This window comes from Lissotriton vulgaris, chromosome 4_1 (assembly GCF_964263255.1).
Source record: "Lissotriton vulgaris chromosome 4_1, aLisVul1.2, whole genome shotgun sequence".
Lineage (NCBI taxonomy): Eukaryota > Metazoa > Chordata > Amphibia > Caudata > Salamandridae > Lissotriton > Lissotriton vulgaris.
In genome coordinates this window covers 639781636-639803333 of record NC_141691.1, presented here as the reverse complement: position 1 = coordinate 639803333, position 21698 = coordinate 639781636, and the positions used below count along the sequence as shown (strand labels likewise).

Below are 21698 nucleotides of genomic sequence, written 5' to 3'. Positions count from 1 at the left end.
ATTGGATGCTGGTGTTACGCACACACATGTCCCAAGGACATGTGTGTGTGTAACATACAACTTAGAAAAATTCACTTAAGTGCATTTTTCTAAGTTTCCGCTATTTGCCACGAGGTTTCACTTTGCGGTAAATAGCGGCCCAAAATTGCGAATCCGCAATTTTTAAATGTTTCATGAATTGCATTTAAGGAATCTCAACTAGAGATTCCTTAAATGCAATTCCTAGCAAATTTGCGAATTCTATAATAGCGAATTTTGCATTTGGGATGATGAACCCCAAATGCAAAAATTGCGCTCGCAAAGGGCCTGATTCTCAGAATCTGGCCCTTTGCGAGCCGAATTCCCGTTGATGAATCTGGCCGTAAGTCCCAACTGACTTCGTTTTTCAATACACATTTTCAGAGAAGCCAAATCAGTTTGCATGTTGTTCCTAGATGCACTGGTATTCAACGTCAACTGAAATATTTCCCAGAGGTTTCACAGGCAGCAGACACAAGCAAGAATCCATCCTTTTTGTAAAACATGCGCACCGTGTTTAAAAATCAGCCATTACCAAATAGTTGTCTGTGTGCTTGGACTTCAACATGCGTGTCACATTTTGAAGGTTGTGCAGGTATGTGTCTTCTGAACAGCTGCTTGGGAACGAGACCGCAATGATCCGCTCCGTGACGTAGGTAAGATCCAGCTCATAGCCCTCCTCCATGACGTGCTCAAAGTCTGCGCTTCTGTGGAAGATGGATGATCGTCAAGCAAGAAAAAGTTAGTGAGAATACACTACGTTTTAGTACATTTTGTTTGTCTAGAGTTCAATGCAATTTTAGAAGTTACATTACGTAATTTAGTCGCCAGACAACTAGAAAGCTAGTAATGATGGCTTGTCACCAATTCTCATTACTTCGGATGTTTACATCGCTGTATTTTACACTGTGCGCGGTTTCAGTGGTGCACATTTTATAGTTCTGGTATAGAACCTTCTTTTACTACTTCATATGTACGCTTGTACATTTTGTGTCCGATCATTTAGTGCACGGTGTGTGGTAGGTAGTCCATGTTGGCTCTTCTATATGTCTACCTATCAACCTTTTGAAAGAGTAAGGTTGGCATTAAGATCACTACAATCAAATACAACACGCAGGGATCACAATCAAAGGGGATCACCCTCGGCTGCAGCCCCTTGGCCTGTCCCCACCACGGATGCCATGACGGGAATTTGCACAGATGCTGTTTAGTTCAAGAGGAATCCCTACAACATTCACAGGGGTCGGACTAAAACAGCCCTAAGTGCTAATCAAAGACTAGCAGGTGACGAGATTGTCTCATTTGATAGAAGATGAATTGCCGTGGCACGTAAAAGCATCGCTAAAGAAGGTTTCGACCAAGATCAACAGCACTTAAGATGGAGGAATCAGTATATCCATTTCATGGCCCAAGTCCTGATACTGGGACCTTGTTTCTGCATACACAAGTAGAAACTTGCCTCACTTGCCTACAAAACACTTAGATAATCGACTCCCACCACCTTGAGTCAAGATTTCAGTGCTGTTTTCCCTTTGTTTTCATAACGTCTGGAAATCAGGGTTGAACAGTACTTATACAGCCTGCCCACAATGACAGTGTAGGCAAAGGACTTTTGGTACACTGTGCTAAGCACAGTCAATCTGTGTTTTGCATGGATAGCTCTTTGTCACTCCAACTCTTGATACATCGCTCTCATTCATGCACGCTTTTCTATCTATCATGGTCTCGCTCACATCCTCACTGCCGTTCACATTCTCTCACTCTAGGGATAACGCCTGCTGAAGCAAACTATTAATGGAATAAGGCAATTCTAAGAGTGTTTAATAAATCAACATTTGCATACCATTGTAGGTCATCTTCTAATTTTGTATAAATATTTTAAAAGATGGAGATGGTCTCTTCTGTCCATGAGATGGAATGTTTTTGAATAGTCACCTTCCAAAATTCCACTGCATTATTTGAACCCATGCATTCTTACACAGCTGAACCCTGACCTTTTTCAGTAGAGTCTGAATCCCTGCGTGTCACCAAAGAAGTGGTACTGCTTATTCTGTGGATATTCAAAGTTGCCTAGGGGCACCATGTTACTTTTGCCATTTTCATACAATCAAGACTATGGGGCTTTTTATGGCGTTGGCAGTCCAAAAAACCCTATGCCGTAAACGCGCAATGCTGGTGGTGATCAAACATTACGAGTGGACTGCCAGGCTGACCACAGCAGCATGGCTCGGCCATTAAGTGAAGCCGCACCAATGCTGCCGCGGTGCAGCACCGTCTGCACGCTTGTGCAATGTGTCATGCACCATGTTGTGCATGGCACATATTGCACAAATGGGGGCTCAACATGTGACCCCATGCACAACCCCCCTAAGCTAAAATGCCTGGGGCCCTGTTTGGGACCCCCTTCATGCTTTTCTGCCAGCATTTTCATGGCGGCTTCACTGCCATAAAAAGGCTTGCGGAAAGGCAAGTCATAATATAGACGGCACCGCCACCATTCCTCCGCACTATGCACACGTGCCAGCACAGCGGGATCCAGGATCCTGGTGGTGCCGGCAGTGTTGTGGCGGGCCGGTGGCTGTCCGACTGCCAGAACTGCAATCAGGTGGTTGGACCGACACCACGGATTCGGCTGTCTCGAGACCGCCAAACTCATAATAAGCCCCTTAAACATCATTTTGTATTATGGTATGTTGGAAAGTGCCACTTTTCTACATGATCACCCCCACTTTTTGCTCACCGGTACTGATGTTGTTGAGTCCTGTGCACTGGGACCCGGCTAACAAGGCCCCAGTGCTGGTGCTCTCTCCTAAAAAAATAAGACAGGTGTTCAATTGTAGCCCAACTGGCAAGAACTTTAGCACCCCTGTAAGTCCCTAATGAATGGTACCCCTGGTACCCAGGCATTAGTACTAAAGAGTGTCCTTGTGGGGAGCACCCTAAGAGACCCACACACAAACTACATGCAGACTGCCATTGCAGGATGCATGAAATGGTGCAAACCATTCTGAAAACATGACATGGCAAACTTACTGCGTGCCATGCACTTGTATACTGCATGTATTGTATGTAAGTCACCCCTACAGCAGGCCTTTGAGTCCTAAGGTAGGGTGCATTATATTACCTGTGAGGACAAATCTGCAGCAGCAGATGTCTCCCTGTTATTCCTAGTGATCAGGATGTAATTGTAAGGTATATACTGGGCGCTGGTCATTACGAGTCACCCAGCTACATAATTGCTTCATTGAAAATATTGATGTTTTGTATCAAACATCTTGTCTTAATAAATCTGTACTGATGCCAGTACTGGATGCATTAAAACATGCACCTAAAGGGCACCTTAGAGGTACCCCCGGAAACCCTACTAATCAGACAATGTGCTGGCTGACTGGTATATCTTCCAGCCTGCCACCACAGATACGTTTCTGACCCCCTGCAGGTGAGAGTCTACACTCGCTGAGGCTAGGAATATGCCTGTCTAGAAGAGGGTGATCACACCTCTCCAGCAGGATGGCTAGCAGATTGGCATCCCAAGGCCAGAGGCTTGAAAGCCCCTACCACCTTTGAAATGCGACCATGGCTTCCCCCCTAGACCTGAGTAACACAGTCCCCTGCTCTGAGGCCAATTTGTCACCAGAGGAGGCAGGCAATTAGATAGTCAGAAGGGGTGTCACATTTATAGGCTAGGCATACCCCTTAGGTGGGCCACCTGAAGTGGACAATCGAGAAAGGGTTTCACCATCTTGATTTTGGTGAAACTAGGAACTCTGAGTCAAGACAACACCAGAGATTCGGATTTGACTAGTAGGTAACTGAAGAATGGGCAAAGAAGAGCTGACACTGCAAGAACAGAGGACCTGCTCTGAAACTGGCGCCAAATAAGCCTGGCTGCTGGTAACCTCGACAATTGTCAGACCAACTCGTCCAGACGCTTGACCCCCCCCAGGAGCCTTCTTGCACCAATCCCTGGGTACTGGAGCATTTGCCGCAACCAAGGTTTGTTGAATGTCCAGTCTGGACACCACCACCCCCAAAATTGACCTGCCCACCAAGGAACATCGGGAAAAAGAGGCTCACATTTAGATTGGCCCTAATATCTATGTTCTTCCTCTCTGCAAGTCAAGATCAAGGACAGTGAGAGCCTCCAACTTAAGTGGTCAGCCTACCAAACACATCTACACCCGGGCCCAACAGCCTGGGTTCATGAAACCCAATGGCATCCCCTTGCTGCAGAGACCCTCACAAGCTGAGCCCCTCTTTGAGTTCCACCGGATGTGTCCCCAAGTCCCCACTTGCAGCCTTCTTCTTACAGGTACTTTGGACTAAACCGTGTAGCACTCGAGGCTACCAGCGCAACTAGCACCTCTGCACACCGACTCCCCAGGGCAGGAAAACCCTTTGGACCTTTGCCCCCCAAGCACCTTAAGTCCTAAAGGGCACCTTCTACAACCACTTGCAAGGATGTGGATGCATTATATGTCTTTCCTTCAATAAAATAGCATTACTGCATTCAAGGCTGATACCTCAAAAACCGTTATTTGAACTTTTTACTGTTTCTTTGTAAAATTCATAACTCTGAAGGTACTTACCTGATTCTGATGTTCTTGGTGTCCAAAAATATATAAAAGTCTGTGTTATTTTTATGAATTGGTCTTGGATTGTTTTTTGAGGGTGTGTACCGTTTATTGACTGTATGTGTGTACAGCAAATGCTTAACACTCACCTCTGATAAGCCTAAACTGCTCAACCACACTACCACAAATAGAGCACATGGGATTATTAAAGTAAGCCCTGTAAACCAATAAGAGTCGTCTGCACTTTTTGCATGGTGCGCTCTTACATTGGTCCCCTACAAAACAGCCAGCGTCATACATGGGACTTGTAATTTCTCTTTATAACTTTTGATCAAGAACACCACTAATGAGCGAAAATTGATTCCTTCTGTCCATAATTTTGATTACCACATAAGCAAATAGTATAGAAAATCAAATTGCACTTTCCTATCACTAGATATTTTACATGACCAATGTATGTCAATCTAGACCAATGTTTTTCTACTATATTAAAAAAAACACACAACATTTCTTGCAAATATTTTACAACCAAATACTACAAATTCTGCTAGACTAGAACAATTAAGTCTATAGAAATTGTGCAAGCACTGTGCTGGTTTTCAACGGTACATAGTTTGTAGGATAAACTGTATGTGAGTACTAAAAGGGGAGTTGCTCAACATGCTTTGAGGAATTAAACGAGATATAAAATGGATGACTATTAATCCCTGCTCTCTGTAGGACAGTATTTAAGTAAATGTACATGACTGTCAATTAGGAAATGGTGGTAGCAACAGTGGTATGTTCTTCATATGCCATTTATATCTCAAACAGTAAAAAAACAAATGTTTGAAGATAATATCTTTAAATATGGCATTGAGCAGCTTGATTTTAGGAGCTAGATGCATGCTTTTGGATTTTAAACCGTACAAGATTATCACACCTACCTACATAAAAGAAATACTAAAATGGAATATAATAGTTGTTTTCAGATACGTTTGGGGATCCATTTCTACAATGATCATAACAGGTGTACAATTCCTAGCAAAACATACCATTTTATTGTTACTTGAATGACTATGTCAGAGTAAAATGGTTTTAAGTTATCTTGGGTGTTAGACAAATGTGCATTCTGGCTCCCAGCCAACACAGCTGTTTAATTCGTGGTACAGATGAAATACCTTAGTGGCGGAAGGCCGATCTCCTCCAGGTGAGTTGCAAGGCCTACCATTGCTTCAATGTGTTATCTCAGACAGAACTGATGATTCAGAGAGAATGAGTTTTGAAAAATGGTTCGAAAACTTAAACAATTAAAATGCAAAAAGTAACAACTTTGGGCTAGATGTAGGTGGTCGGTAACAATGAAATTCGTTAAATTTCACCGATACGACCGGTAATTAGGAATTTGAGATGTAGGGAGGATTCGGTATTAAGGAATCGGTAAATACCGATTCCTTAATACCGATTCCTTATGGCCTTGCATTTAAGGAATCGGTAATACCGATTCCTTAAATGCAATGTAGGTGGCACTTAAAACAGTGCACCTCAGCCTTAAGGAATCGCTATAAAGAATTTCTTCACATTCATTCCTATGGGCTTCCATTTCTCTTTTAAATTCTCATGGGGACAGAAAAGGAAAAAGAGCAGTTTATAACTAGGAAGTAGCCACTGTTACTGTGTTACTCTGTTAACATTTAAAACAGAAGGGGCTTAAAATACTCACTGAGATGTTTTATCACAGGAGAAAGAAGAACTCTTGGAAAAAGTTGATGATCCCTGGAATGAAATAAATACATATTTAACTTACTTAAACCATTTAACTGCAATAAACAGCTTTTATTGATTATACAACACAGAGGATGCCCCAAATGTACTCATTCCCTGCCTGCTCTTTGGGTTAGCAGAGACTCTGTTTATGTATGTAGATCAGCAACACAATCTCACAGCACTCCTCTCTCACACAACCACCAGCCTCGTAGAACATAAATTCCTAGTCGTCAGATATGAGGAGAACCAACTAAGATATATACATATATATATATATATATATATATATACATACATATATATATATATATATATATATATATATATATATATATATATTATCCACCAAAGCGCTCCTGCGCATTCGAGAAGGCTCACCCCGGCGTTCCTCAGCTGCCAGCTGATAGTAAGCAGTGCCCAGGCAATTGTGCAGCCCCGCCTCTCACACTGGTTAATTTACGAAGTCCGACGCGTTTCAGGGCTCAAAAGCCCCTTTCTCATGGACATAGAAAGGAGGCACACTTGACTCTTTTACCTTATTCAAACGCATTTTATTTGAATACACCTTCCCTCAGTGGGCGTGGCTTCTAGTCCGGTCTGACCAGAGTTGCTGGTCAATGTAGTCCTGTAAAAGAGTGCAATTATTCTCCTTTCGTAGGCTGTGTGCCCCCTTATGTAGTAAATTGTCATGTTGATTGCCTTATAGTAAGGGGTGGAGGGTTGGATGTCACTTTGCTTCTTCCTTGGCGGACTGGTGCTGGGTTAACATTCAATAAAGAAAATTTGCACCTTCTTTGGGTCTTGCTGGTTCCTGTTTTCCTGAACAGCTGAAAACTGCTGCATTTGGTAAACTTTGGGAGCTCCACATACACAATATATATATATATATATATATATATTCACTGAAAAAACCATAGGTTATAGACAATATATAGTTAGGAATTAGCATTTACAAAACCTTGAAAATTCACTGAAAAAACCATAGGTTATAGACCATATATAGTTAGGAATTCGCATTTACAAAACCTTATTTTACTCACACAAAACCATTGAAATTCCATATATAGTTAGTTGCACTAACTATATATCGCGCACCCGCAATCCACTGCTGATGATGTCACATATTACATCATTCATGACATGGTCAGTGACATCACTGATGACATCACTGATGACATCTCAAATGACATCACTGATGACATCTCAAATGACATCACTGATGACATCACGGATGACATCTCATTTGACATTACTGATCACATCACTGATGATATCATTCATGTGATAATACGATGAACCTCTTCAGACTCTAATATAACCTTAGATACAATCAGTGTAAACAGACACTCACAGACTGTCACTCATCCATGGAGTTACTCACACACCTAGTCAGTCATGCAAAGAATCAATCCCACCTCCATTTCCTCAACTATACAGTTATACAAACTTTACTTATTCAAACATATACTAACACATATTTACTCTCTTATACAATCCCTGATACAAGTTCACAATGATCCATACAGCCACTCACACATTCACTGGCTCTTATGCACAGTTATTTATATATGTCAACTCTCACATGTACTGTGTTTTACATATGTACTTACTTTGACATGTAGCACTGAGATATCCATTCACTCACCAATACACTCATGCACACAGTCAACCACCCATACAGCTGTTTCCACATGCACTTTTGAAACCATACATCTAGTGAATCAACTGCTCACACATCTATGCACAGAGTCATACACCTCCCAGCCACCCACACACACACTCAGTCTCCCATACAAATACTTGGGCAACCAATCAATAACCCATATAGTTACTCATATAGCTACTTATCAACACATGCAACAGTTTACAGAACAACAGACAGAATGATGCACAAATTAAGACAGTTTAGTCACTAACCCATGCACTCAGTGAGACACATTTAATCACTCACTCATACAGTCAGTCATGCACCTACTAAATCCTTCATCCAGACACTTATACATCCACTCATTCTTCAATATGTAAGACATATTTGAACTTTACAGAAACATACAGTCACTGGATGTTGTCATCAGTGATGTCATCAGTGATGTCATTTGAGATGTCATCAGTGATGTCATCAGTGATGTCACTGACCATGTCATGAATGATGTAATATGTGACATCATCAGCAGTGGATTGCGGGTGCGCGATATATAGTTAGTGCAACTAACTATATATGGAATTTCAATGGTTTTGTGTGAGTAAAATAAGGTTTTGTAAATGCGAATTCCTAACTATATATGGTCTATAACCTATGGTTTTTTCAGTGAATTTTCAAGGTTTTGTAAATGCTAATTCCTAACTATATATTGTCTATAACCTATGGTTTTTTCAGTGAATTTTCAAGGTTTTGTAAATGCTAATTCCTAACTATATATGGTCTATAGCCTATGGTTTTTTCAGTGAATATATATATATACATACATATATAAACATATATCATCTGTATATCTATATAAATACAAACATAAATGCATGCATACATATACTTATATGCATACAGATGCATGTTATTTACATGAAAGTTGAAAAAACACTAATAAAAGCAAAGCTAAAAAGCCACCTCATTACAAACAGAATGGCTTTAACTTAAACGAGGGTGAGATCTATTGCATTTTCAATGCTTGTTTACTTTGGTTCCATCAAGAAGGCATTCAGATGTGTCACACATTTGCCATAAATTCTGAATGTTAGCACTCTAGTTGCACATTAGATCACTGTAGTAAAGCTACTGCTCACCAGGGACGTCTGCTGCTGGTATTCAAAGTGCATGTTTCAGTCTGCATGTCAGAATTTTTTTAATGAAATAGAAGAGGATTTGAGAAGTCACTCAAAATGATCCCTAATTTTTCTTTCTGAAGCACTAATCATACTTTCTATGGCAAAATTAACCCCCTTTTTAAATTGAGTGTTTTCAGACTTACCACTTCATTCCAATCAAGATGGCTTCTGGTGTGCCATACTTTTGTCATAAGTAAGACTGTTAGCGCTCTAGTTGTTCTTTAGAACACTCTGGGACATTCTGTCATTGGGCTATACTTGGGGTACATCTGGGTGATATTTGGGCTACATTTAGGCTCTGTTGTCTCTGGTGGCCATCTTGGGAGACTGTATGTCAGAATTTTTTAATGAAATTGAAGATTGTTTGAGAAGTCACTCAAAATGTGCCCTAATTTTTCTTTCTGCAGCACTAATCATAATTCATATGGCAAAATATACCCCCTCATTTTGTTCCTTTTTAAATTAAATGTTTTAAGAGTTACCACTTTATTCCAATCAAGATGGCTTCAGGTGTGCCATACCTTTGTAATAAGTAGGACTGTTAGCGCTCTAGTTGTTCTTTAGAACACTCTGGGACATTCTGTCATTGGGCTATACTTGGGCTACATCTGGGTGATATTTGGGCTACATTTGGGCTCTTTTGTCTCTGGTGGCCATTTTGGAAGACTGCATGTCAGAATTTTTTAATGAAATAGAAGAGGATTTGAAAAGTCACTCAAAATGTGCCCTAATTTTTCTTTCTGCAGCACTAATAATACCTTCTATTGCATAATATACCCCCTCATTTTGTTTCTTTTTAAATTAAATGTTTTAAGAGTTACCACTTTATTCCCATCACGATGGCTCCAGGTGTGCTATACCTTTGTAATAAGTAGGACTGTTAGCGCTCTAGTTGTTCTTTAGAACACTCTGGGACATTCTGTCATTGGGCTATACTTGGGCTACATCTGGGTGATATTTGGGCTACATTTGGGCTCTTTTGTCTCTGGTGGCCATTTTGGGAGACTGCATGTCAGAATGTTTTAATGAAATAGAAAAGGATTTGAGAAGTCACTCAAAATGTGCCCTAATTTTTCATTCTGCAGCACTAATCATACTTTCTATGGCAAAATATACCCCCTCATGTTGTTTCTTTTTAAATTAAATGTTTTAAGAGTTACCACTTTATTCCAATCAAGATGGCTTCAGGTGTGCCATACCTTTGTAATAAGTAGGACTGTTAGCGCTCTAGTTGTTCTTTAGAACACTCTAGGAGGCTGCAGTAGAACACAAAGGAATCAACTGACAGTCTCTGTCCTTGTTGGATGAACATGTTTTACTGAGAATGTCAGACTTCATTTTCACATGACTGAGAAAGATAATGTGAATTTACAGAAAATATGCTTTCAGTTTAGCTTATAGATCCCCTTCCAAACCACTGTGGGAAAATCATGAGATATTAGTTTTCTTTCAAACAATATTCATGATATCACAGCAGAAGGTTTTTTCACATGGTAAAATCACCTTAGAACCCACCACAATTCCTAAAACGAGTATGGTACCATCAACAAATGATTTATAATGTAACTAAAGTCCTAAAACCCTCTATTAACTACAATGCTTTTTAATGAGGTGCTATCATGTATATTGGTCCCAAGATGGCTGCCAACACTTCTTGGATGAAGTGCTGACAGCCAATCAGATCAGATGTGTGGTTAGGCTCCGCCCAGATATATATCTTTTTTTGAACCTAAATTACTCAAAATCCACTGGAGCACATATATTGAGACCTAGCAAAGGCACATCGGGCTTACAGTCCCTACAATTTTGCTAAGTTTCGTGCAAATCCATTCAGCCGTTCGAGCTAAAAGTGAGGCCAACCGCCCTATGGAAATTAACATGGGAAAAACGCGTTTTGGGACCCCCCTTTTTTCTCGGCCCCCCCCTTGATGAAACCCCCCCAAATTGTCAGGGGCTGCTCAGAAACAAAATGTTCCATTTTCCTGAAAATTTCAGCCAATTCCGTCCACAAACGCCAAAGTTATTAGACATAGAATTTTCAAAAATCCCATAGAGAAAAAATCCTAACTATATATACCTACTGGCGACCGCCAGTAGGTAATATATATATATATATATATATATATATATATATATATATATATATATATATATATATATATATATATATATATATATATATATATATATATATATATATAATGCGAGCATAGACACATATTAAAAATGTTCCCACCTAGGTCACATGGGAGAGGAACAGCAAGAGAAAAGATAATGTGTATTTTGATCGCCCTTACATTTTCATGTATGACCATGCCTCCTGAATATTTGTATTTGATCATGTGTTTTCTCCAAACTAGGAGTTTCGGTCCTTGCAAGCAGAACTATCAGTAATAAGTGAATTTGTCTGGAAAGTGTGCAGAGTTTTCATAGTTCTGGCATTGCAGAAGTAGGTGTTCCAAGGTCAGAGTTAAGATGGTGATCGGGAAAATGCAATGCAAATAATCTGTAAACTCCATAGAACTTTATGATTGTTTCCTGTACATAGATTTCGAATATTGATGCACACCTTAACATAAAACCCCATGGTGACCTGTAACTGGTACAGAAAGAGTAGGGAAGTGCATCAAAACACCTCACTCCTCCAGGGTGTGAAGGGGAAGAAATGTAATACTTCAGATTGGAAAAGGGTATTCTAGCTAAAGAAAACCTTTTAGGAGAATTTAGTAGTGAAATATCACCAATTTCGCACCCACCATATGCCAAGTTTCCGTAATATGGAAACATTGCAAACAAAACATTAAAGCTATACATTTACACTTGTAAATGACTAAATTAAGAGATCCGAGATGTTTTTGAATCATATTAGTAGACTTAAGTCTTTGAAATCTGGATATTACAATTGTTTGTAACTATGGCTGATCAAAGCTTCGTTGTGAGAAAGTGCAACATCATTGTGGGAGCATGTTCTTATGGAAATCCCAACACCGCAGGGATACTGTCTGTGCCCTTAAGTTCAAAGTAAGTTTGCTAATATGTTTTCCTCCCAGCCACGCAATTTCTTTTCAATACAGTGCAGTCTCGTTGATGGGTGGCTTGAAAGAATTCATGAGTGTTTAGAATAAGCCTATGAACATTGTTGCTATTTTCTGTATTCCTTTGTACTGTAACTGATAAGCTGAAGATTTATATGAAGTACACATTCCTGAATTTAGTCATTTTTAGGGTTGAGCGACTTAAGTAGAGCTCAAAATTAATTGGGTGTGTTTTGCTATAAACATTTCCTCTTTAGTACATTGTGAATCACTTTTATTTTGTACAACAAATCTAGTGTCAAACTTGGTAGAAATTAATCAATTTAAATTCAAAGAGATTACTGAAAAAAATAAATAGTTTTGTCAAGAAGAAAACAAATCGGAACTTCTCCTTGCCCTCACACCCTGCACACTGTTCTCTAGCCTGACACACCTGCATATCTTTTGAGTGTGTTGCCTGTACGCAAATCATAAATTATGGGGCCTACGTATCCTTTACTCTTATACTTTGTAGAAATGTATTACTTTAGGGTATTCACCATTTCTGAATGTATATTTACTACAAAGTGTAGACTTGCATGTCTCCACCCCCTTGGTTTAGGAAATGCAGTCTAAACAGAAGTAACTAACACCACTAAAGTTACTACTAGTAACTTTACAACTGTATTTTATATTTCACCCACATTGCAGTACCTCTGCAATAAGGGTGCAGACCTCAGCCTGTGGGAGGGAACCCTTCATGTGATGGAGGCAACCCTCTGCATGACAGAGAGAATCCTCTACATGAGGGAGGGAACCCTCTCTACGCAGAGGAGATACGCCTGCATGCAGAAGGGAGATCTTTGCATGTGGCATAAACACAAAACAATTGATGGAACCATAAAACTATCAAAAGAGATCCTTTGTGTAACTAATGCATGTGTGTTCTGTAAAGATTATGAAAAGTATGTTTGCCCTACACCACAAGTGTACTATGTGAAATCTTATGTTTAAGTGTTGTTTATGATAAATGTTTGAATGCTATAGAAAACGAAGAGTCAAATTACTTTTTCACTACAGCAAATAATGCTAGTTGATGATGTTATATGAAATAAACAGTTATCTCGGGATGTGTATGTGTAGTAGTGTCACCAGGGTGGCATGGGCCCTAGTGCAAGGGCCCCATGGCAGGTGTATGAATAATGAAATACAACAATAATCAGGGTTCAGTGGGACCCAGTGCCACTGCACATTAAGCCCAATTGAAGCTATGCCCCTGGAAACAAGTGCAGGGTGGTAGTAGTCCACAATCCATCACTGACAAGAGACTGGCCAGCCCTGTAAATGTTACAACCAAAGTAGCAGCTCAAGGAAAACAAAAACAAAAAACAGGAGCTAACTAGACGGTCCCACACCTGAAGACCCTGAACTCTATTCTGGTCTGTATGCCACCCCAGGTACCAAGATGTGGCCATAGATGAGGCTCAAGATCTAGATGATGGCCCCTAAGCATTGCAATGTTGTGCAGCATGCAACAGGCTATCATAATCTTGCATACTTCTGGAGAGTACTGAAGCAACCCAACTCCCTGTATGGTCAAGGCGTATGAATTGTGATTTAAGGATGCCAAAAGAGCCCTAAATAATGGCTTGTGTACATATGTGTGCCCTACTTCACCTCTGTTGAGGTAGTGCGTTTGTAGAATGTGAGGAGATGGAGCGAGACAGAATACTTGGGATCACCTGCAAAAAAAAATATGAAGTGTTTAAAAAGGTGCCTCTATTACACTTATAATATATTGTGCCTGTAAACATGCATTGGATGTGAGGGTAATATGTGTGTATTGTGTTGTAGTGATGATTGAGTATGTTACAGATGGCACTACCCAGATGCACATGTATCACCAGTTCGAGGTATTTCTACTCAGTAATTAGCCACATGTCACGGAAATCCTCAGCAACCATGCCACATTCAAAAGGTGACTGTAAGAATTTAGACGTTGTGTGTGTCGCCAGGAAAGGCAGCGTACATATCAGTGAAGCAACCCTGGCATCGCAACAACGTACACAATGATGGAGTGCAAGTGGTGCATTGTTGCAGAAATGGTGTGTGTTGAGGTGGCTGCAGTACCTAGTGTGGGGAGTCAATGCTCAATTCCCCTTGCCATTTTTTGCCTTTCCACCAGGGACTGTGGTAAGGTGATATACTACTGCACTCTTCTGGTAATGCATCTCAGTGCCTGATATGCAGATATGCAAGCTTCATGACTGGCATGCTTGTTAGATGCAAACTTTTTCAGAGCTTCAGCTCACACTATGCTGCCTTGTCAAGGATCATATCAGCTGAGAAGTGGTATCTGGGAATGACAGCTTCTCTAGGCACCCTAAAGATGTTGATCCTTTGCCAGTAAACACTCCCTCTGCTGTGCCTCAAATAATTATTACTCAAAAGGAGAGACAAAGCAACAAACACATTCAACAACATAATGAAGGTAGAAAACATTGGTTTGTGTCTGAGTTCATTTCTTATGTGGTATTCCGAGCAGTGACTGGTTGGTGCTGAAATGAGCAGATGAGTGGCGGGATTTAGAACAATAACTCCTGTCATTGCCACATGTATTGCAAGTGTCCTGCTAGATACATCTACATCATTTGCATTTAAGAGTAAAACAATAGAAATACAAATGAATCCTGTTCTAACATTCCGCAGGATATGGCTATAAGAAAATAAATAAACTTTAAAAGTATTTTAGGCTGGACTTAAAATTCATCAGTATATGCTTTCAAAAGTATATTAAGAATAGCTGTTGAAAAGGAAAACAAACAGAACACTACTCAGTATTTCATAAAAAGGTTAATTCCCAAAGCTATAAAATATGGATCTTTATTTCTAATATATTTCTATAATTTGTTGGCTCCATCATTTCTATGGGAGTGTTTTGCAGTACCAGTGATTGGCCATTTGTGGTGCTGGGCTTACTCAAAGGCTAAGCTGGAGTACATTTACTACTGTTTTGAGTCCTTTCTGGATGTAGGAATACTAGAAGTGCAGTTCAACGATCTTTCTCTTTTGTGGGTGGGCCCTTTGTCCTCCCTAAAGTCTTCCTTAAACCCTTCCAATTTTGTAATAAGTATTCCCCTCTTCAAGCCACTTATATAGGACATACAGTCGTAGCTGCATTTAGTGTACGTGTGCTGCCAGCAGAGGGAAGCAGAAGCTGTGCTATTACATGGAAAACAAACGCACACACAACAGGAACTGCAAAACTCAAGCCACATTCAATTCCCTTTGCCTTTGACACAAGAATCACCGCTAGGGCAGTAGCTTTCAATGCTGCAGCAGGCATAGCGGCACCAGCGACCATGGGGTGTGAGAATGATCTCTGCACCTCCATTATGATATTATTTGTCTACACAAATAGTGGCATACAGACCATGTCTGGTTTGCTAAAGAGATCTTGCGGACATTCAGAACGTTGACCTAGGAAAGCATTTCGTCTGTTGCTTATCACTGGGTTTGTGTTTTGTAACTCACATTTTCTGTCTATTTGCTGGCTTCATTTGCTTTAGGCTGTTCCAGCTCGAGTTCCTCCCTCCAGTTGACCAAACCAAGTTGATGGAGGTCAAATTTCAGGCTCGGTCTTCCTGGGAGCTTTGTTATTTATTTTTCTTTCACGGACTTTAAAGCGTTAACATTTAACAATCATGCTGACTAGGTGGGGGTTTGCTTGAGGAAGGCTGTACAGATGTTCTTTTTTTTAGCACACAAAATGTAAATGTCTGCAAATAAACTGTACTGCTGATCAAATCAATGCATTGTTTGATGACATTTCCACACATCGTTTGTGTGCTGTATTCCTTTATCAGTAAAACTGTATACGAGTGCAAATGTAATGGTTATTTCAATTGAAAATGTGTTGTCTGTAATGGCAGTACACTACCATACCATGTATACTCCACTTTACCCTACTCCGTACCACTCCACACCATTGCACTCTACTCTGCACCGCTCCACACTATGCCAATCCACACTGTCACTGAACTCATCTGCTCCACTCTACTTTACGCCGCTAAACTCTATACCACGCTACTTTATGCCAATACAATCTACCCCATGGTACTCTACCATGCACCACTGCACTCTACACTACTCTGGGCCAATCCACTCTATGCCACCCTATTCTGCAACACTGTACTCTATGCCAACGCACTCTACACCATTTTACTCAAAGCTGATTCACTGCATGCCAATTTACTCTGCACCAAATCACCTTGTGTCACTGCACTCTATGCCACACTATTCTACTCTGCGTCACTGCACTATATGCTACTCTATTCTACTCTGCAGACTGTACTCTACACCGCTCCACTCTGTTCTATTGCACTCTCTGCCACTGTATTCTGTGCCACTATGCTCTAAGTCAGTCCACTGTACACCATTGCACTCATCACTTAACTGTGCACCACTGTATGCCACTGCACTGTACAGAGATGCACTCTACAGCACTCTACTCCGTGCCACTCTATGCCACTCTACTTGTCTACAATCTACGCCACTCTAATCTACTGTGCACCACTGCACTATAAAATAGCACTCTACAGCACTTCGCTTTACTTCTCACTACTCTGCACCACTCTACTCTATGCCAGTGCACTTTATATCACTCTATATCTGAAACAACCAACTCTACACCACTCCACTCTACGCCACTCTGCACCACTTCACTCTATGCCACTGTATCTATCCCAATGTCTTTTTACCACTGCACTTTACGCCACTATAGTCTACAACAGTCTACTCTATGCCACGGCACTCTACATCACTGCACACTGTCACTCTACAACATTGCGCTCTGTCACTGCCCTCTACGTCACTCTATTCTACTCTGCACCAATGTACTTTATGTCACTGCTCTCTGCATCTCTCTACTTGACACCACTTTACAACACTGCACTCTATGACACTCTATGTATGACTGCACTCTATGCCACAGCATCACTCCACTCCTATGCCACTACACTCTACCCCACACCATTCCACTCTACTCTGCACCTCTCCACTCTATGCCACATCACTCTACTTCACTCTACTCTGCATTAATCCACTCTACACCACTGTGCTCTATGCCAATCTACTCTAATCTACTCTGCACCACTGCACTCTATGAAACTTTACTCTATACTACTGCACTCTACACCACTTCACTCTACTCTGAAACAATCTTCTCTATGCAACTCTATTCCCCACTGCACTAATCCACAATCCACACTCCTCAATATTATACCACTGCACCCTATGCCACTGCACTCTACACCATTTTTATCAAAACCAATACACTCTACACCACTGCACTGTATACCAATCTACTCTGCACTACTGCACTGTACACAACTATACTCAACAACACTGCACTCTATATCATTACACGGTCACTTTACTCTGCACCACTTTATGTCACTGCACTCTACAGCAATGCACTCTACAACACTCTATTCTGAAGCCCTGCACTCTACTCTATGCCGCGCTACTCTACTTTACGAAACTCTACAGCACTCTATGCCAATGCACTCCACACCACTCTAATCTACTATTCATCACTGTACTCTATGACACTACACTCTACACCACTTGAGTCTAGGCCACTCCACTCTGCACCATTCCACATCACCCTACTCTGCAACACTGCACTCTACACTAACTCGCTCTTCTCTGAAACAATCTACCCTAGGCCACTGCACTCGAAGCTAATACACTCTACGCCACTCTACTCCACTCCACTCTGCACCACTCTCCTCTATGCCACTGTGCTCTACCCTACCCTACTGTGCTCTATGCTGCAACACTATACTCTACCCTGCACCACTCCACTCTACTCTGAAACAATCTACTCTACGGCACTGCACTTTATGCCACTGCACTCTACTCCACTCCACTCAGATCCACTGCAAGCTAGTCTATGCCATTGTACTCTAAACCATTGACCTCTACGCTACTGCAGTCTACACCACTTTACTCAAAACCAAAACCAATGCACCCTGCACCACTGCACCTATGCCAACAACTTTGCACCACTGCACTTTACACCCTTATGCTCCACTATATCCTACTCTATGCAACTGACTGCTACTTCACTCTACATCACTGCACTCTACGCCACTGTATTCTACTCTGTACCACTGTACTCTACTTCACTGCTCTCTGCACCACTCAACTGTGCAACACTCTACTGTGCAACACTCTACCGTGCAAACACTATACCGTGCAAACACTATACCGTGCATGACTACACTCTATGCCACCGCATTCTACTCTGCACCCCTCAACTCTAAGTCACTCTACACCACTGCACTCTACACTTTGCATCACTGTACTCTACGCTACTGTACTCTACCCTACACCACTCCACTATATGCCACTTCACTCTGCGCCACTCTACTCCACTATCTGATACTCCACTCTATGCCATTGCACTCTATGCCACTGCAACCCACTATGGTACTACACTCTACTCTACTCTTCCTCACTGCACTCTATGTAATCCACTCTATACCACTTTACACAAAACCAATGCACTCAACGCCACTGCACTCTACACCAATCTACTTTGAACCACTGTACTTTATGCCACTTCATTCTGGGCCTCTCGACAACACACACTACTCTATGATGCTCTCTATACTCCATTAATCTCTACTCCACTGACTCAGTACTGCACTCTATGCCGCTCCACTCTACAGCACCCTACTCCATTCTATTCAATCCTACAACACTACTCCACTCAACAAATCTCTACACAACTCCATCTATGCCACGCGTGCCACTTTAAGCCCCTCTATTCTATGACACTCTACTCCACGCCATTCCAGTCTATGGCAATCTACACCCCCGTAGGCCACTCAAAGCAACACCCTCTTCACCACTGCACTGTGCTTTACACCACTCCACGACACTATGCCACCGCACTCTACGATACTCTACTCAACTCTGACACTGCGCTCCACTCTACGCCACTCAACTCTACGCCCTTCCGCTCTACGACACTCTATTTCCTTCACGAAACTCCACAACACTGGATGCTAATCGATGACACTCCACTCAACTCTACTGTACTGTCATCACAAGAAACCATAATGAAATGCACCATTATATCTTCTTAAATTCCATTGTTTATTTCTTTGAAAGAATGTATAAACGAATGAAAATATGGAATCAAAAATAAAGAGAGTTTGGCAAGTTTGGCTTTAAAAAATCAAAGAATTAGCGGAGATGGTGCTTGCAAAGAAGATATTTTGTCTGTTCTCTCAGAAAAGGAATGCGCACGATCTATAGGTTCCAGTCCTGTATTCTTGCTCCTCGGTCCTTTAAGATCTGCCTCTATAGGTGGAAAGAGGTTGAAATTGCAGAGTGAAACATCCTACTCGATACAATGGACGATCAGCTTCAGTGGGCATCCTGAATCCTTCACCCAGCTTGCTTTTAACTCAACCCACTCAAGCTTCTCTTCAGGGTATATTTATATTTATTTATTTATAAAGTTTTATATAGCGCGTTGGAAAGAATGTCTGTTTCTTCTTAAAGTGCGGCACATTATAAATATATAAACTTTTGTATGTCGACCTAGCAACATAAGATTGGCATGGGAGGGAATTCCTGATACCAAACATGTCTTACGGATACCTACCTAGATATGAAAAGAATCGTTGTTGGCTCTTTGCATGGTATCTACTACTGGCTTGCGCAAGTATTCACTTTATGAAACAGAAAGAGAAACACTTGGGGCTCTCATACTGGCAACCCCCTTCAATTGGACAGGGCATCTATTTCGAAATGGTGAACAAAGAAAATTATATATTGTTTGGTTATTGGATTACTATTAAGGTTTATTGAAGTGCATGCTAGATTTGTCCAAGTCTCAAAATTGTATGTGGTGGCCCTAAAATCTTGAGGGGGATAGGATCATACAATGTTCACTTTGTTTCTGTGCTACAAGTGTACATGTGCTACCTTCAGAAATAGTATGCACCTGTAGCAATGAAGGGCAATTGGTACTGTGAGCAACCAGTAATACGGCATTAGACAAACGGCAACAATATTGAAGTGACCGAGGATTTTGTCACTCGGTCTTTCAATTGGACCTCAAAGATAAGAAAGTGAGGGCACACAAAGAAAGAAGGAAATAGATCACAGTTAGCATACATGCTTAATCTCTCAATAAATTTGAAAAAAGAATTGATCATGATGGTCTAATGAATATGTCTTTAAAGGCATGGTATGAAACATAATTTCTCTTGTGCGGTAGGCTTTGGTCAGCCCTCTTCATCTATTGGCCTATTCAAGTGTATTTCACAAATTCCTTATAACCACCAAAGAATACGGTGTGGATCTGTCGGTCACCCATATCAACATTAGGCTGCCTTCACTGCGAGTGATATAATTTTTGCTTATGCAAATTTGCGCATTTGCCTAAAAAATAGTCAATTTCAGTGTTACAGCTGTAGGTCAATCTCTCCTTTAATTTCTGTTTTTATTCCATATGTTATAACTATTTGTGCAGTGGGTTGTTTTTACTTATGCACACCACATTCAGATTGGGCCATTTTTACTTTTTATTACCTTTACGTTTTTATATGCATTTGTTTCCAACAATTAACACCAAACATTGCATTGCTAACCAGGTCAGAACTATTGGCTTTGCCAATGCTCACTCCCACATGCATTGTAACTTCAATTTCATGTGTTTCTTTGATGCACACAGTTTAGAAATCTTTAAAAGTGCGATTAGGCACAAGCTACTGGTGAGAGTACAAGAGGCACAACGAGAAATTGTTTATGATCCAAGTTAATGGCAGTACTCAATGTTTTTTCCTTCTTCGGAGCAGGACATCAAACAGCTCGTGTATAATGCCAGGCAAGCCAAGTCTACAAAGCTGCAATTAAACTGGGAAAAAGTCCCTCACATGAACAGGACTTTATACCATGCAAGGTGTTCCCCATAACTCACTACTGGATTTACCAGAAAATCACAAGTGAGTTCATCACCGACATGTTAATAAAACAAAAAATAAGATAAAGTGCTTTGATGCCAATGGCGCCTCTAAGGTAAATCTATAAATACTCCTACATAAGCAGGGACTATTAAATTACAGGAAAGTCAAGCTTGCTAACATTACCAGTGAGATAACGAGAAAAAGACTACCATTGACATAGGCATTGTGAGGGCATACTGATCCAAAGTCCATGTTTAACTAGGAGGGGAGAGGCAGGCACATGAAACAAACCGACTGTATTGTTCATTTACTGTGGGAAGTTTGGAGTTTTCCGTAGAAAAGTAAATGGACTAAAACAGAGAACCAGGTGCAGGAACTGTAACCGAAGGAGATAAAATGGAGGGAAACAAAGGCCAGGTTATAGGTGTGGCAACTGTAACGGAGGAAAATAACTACTACAGGTGTGGCATTGTAACGGAAACGGTGGAATACAGGTGTGAGAAGTTGGACCAGTGCAAACAAGCTTTTAAAATCAT

General features: G+C 40.9%; 1 protein-coding gene across 6 annotated transcripts in view; it reads right to left on the bottom strand.

Annotated features, from left to right (window-relative positions):
- Positions 1-21698, bottom strand: part of TNS3 (tensin 3) — an 838360-nt gene that overhangs the window by 312843 nt on the left and 503819 nt on the right. For all 6 annotated transcript variants that reach the window (XM_086964904.1, XM_086964903.1, XM_086964909.1 and 3 more), the window contains 2 exons: positions 6295-6347; positions 554-725 (listed from right to left, as the gene is read on the bottom strand). In XM_086964904.1, the coding sequence (XP_086821030.1) occupies positions 554-725; positions 6295-6347 (225 nt within the window). The remainder of the gene's footprint in view (positions 1-553; positions 726-6294; positions 6348-21698) is intronic.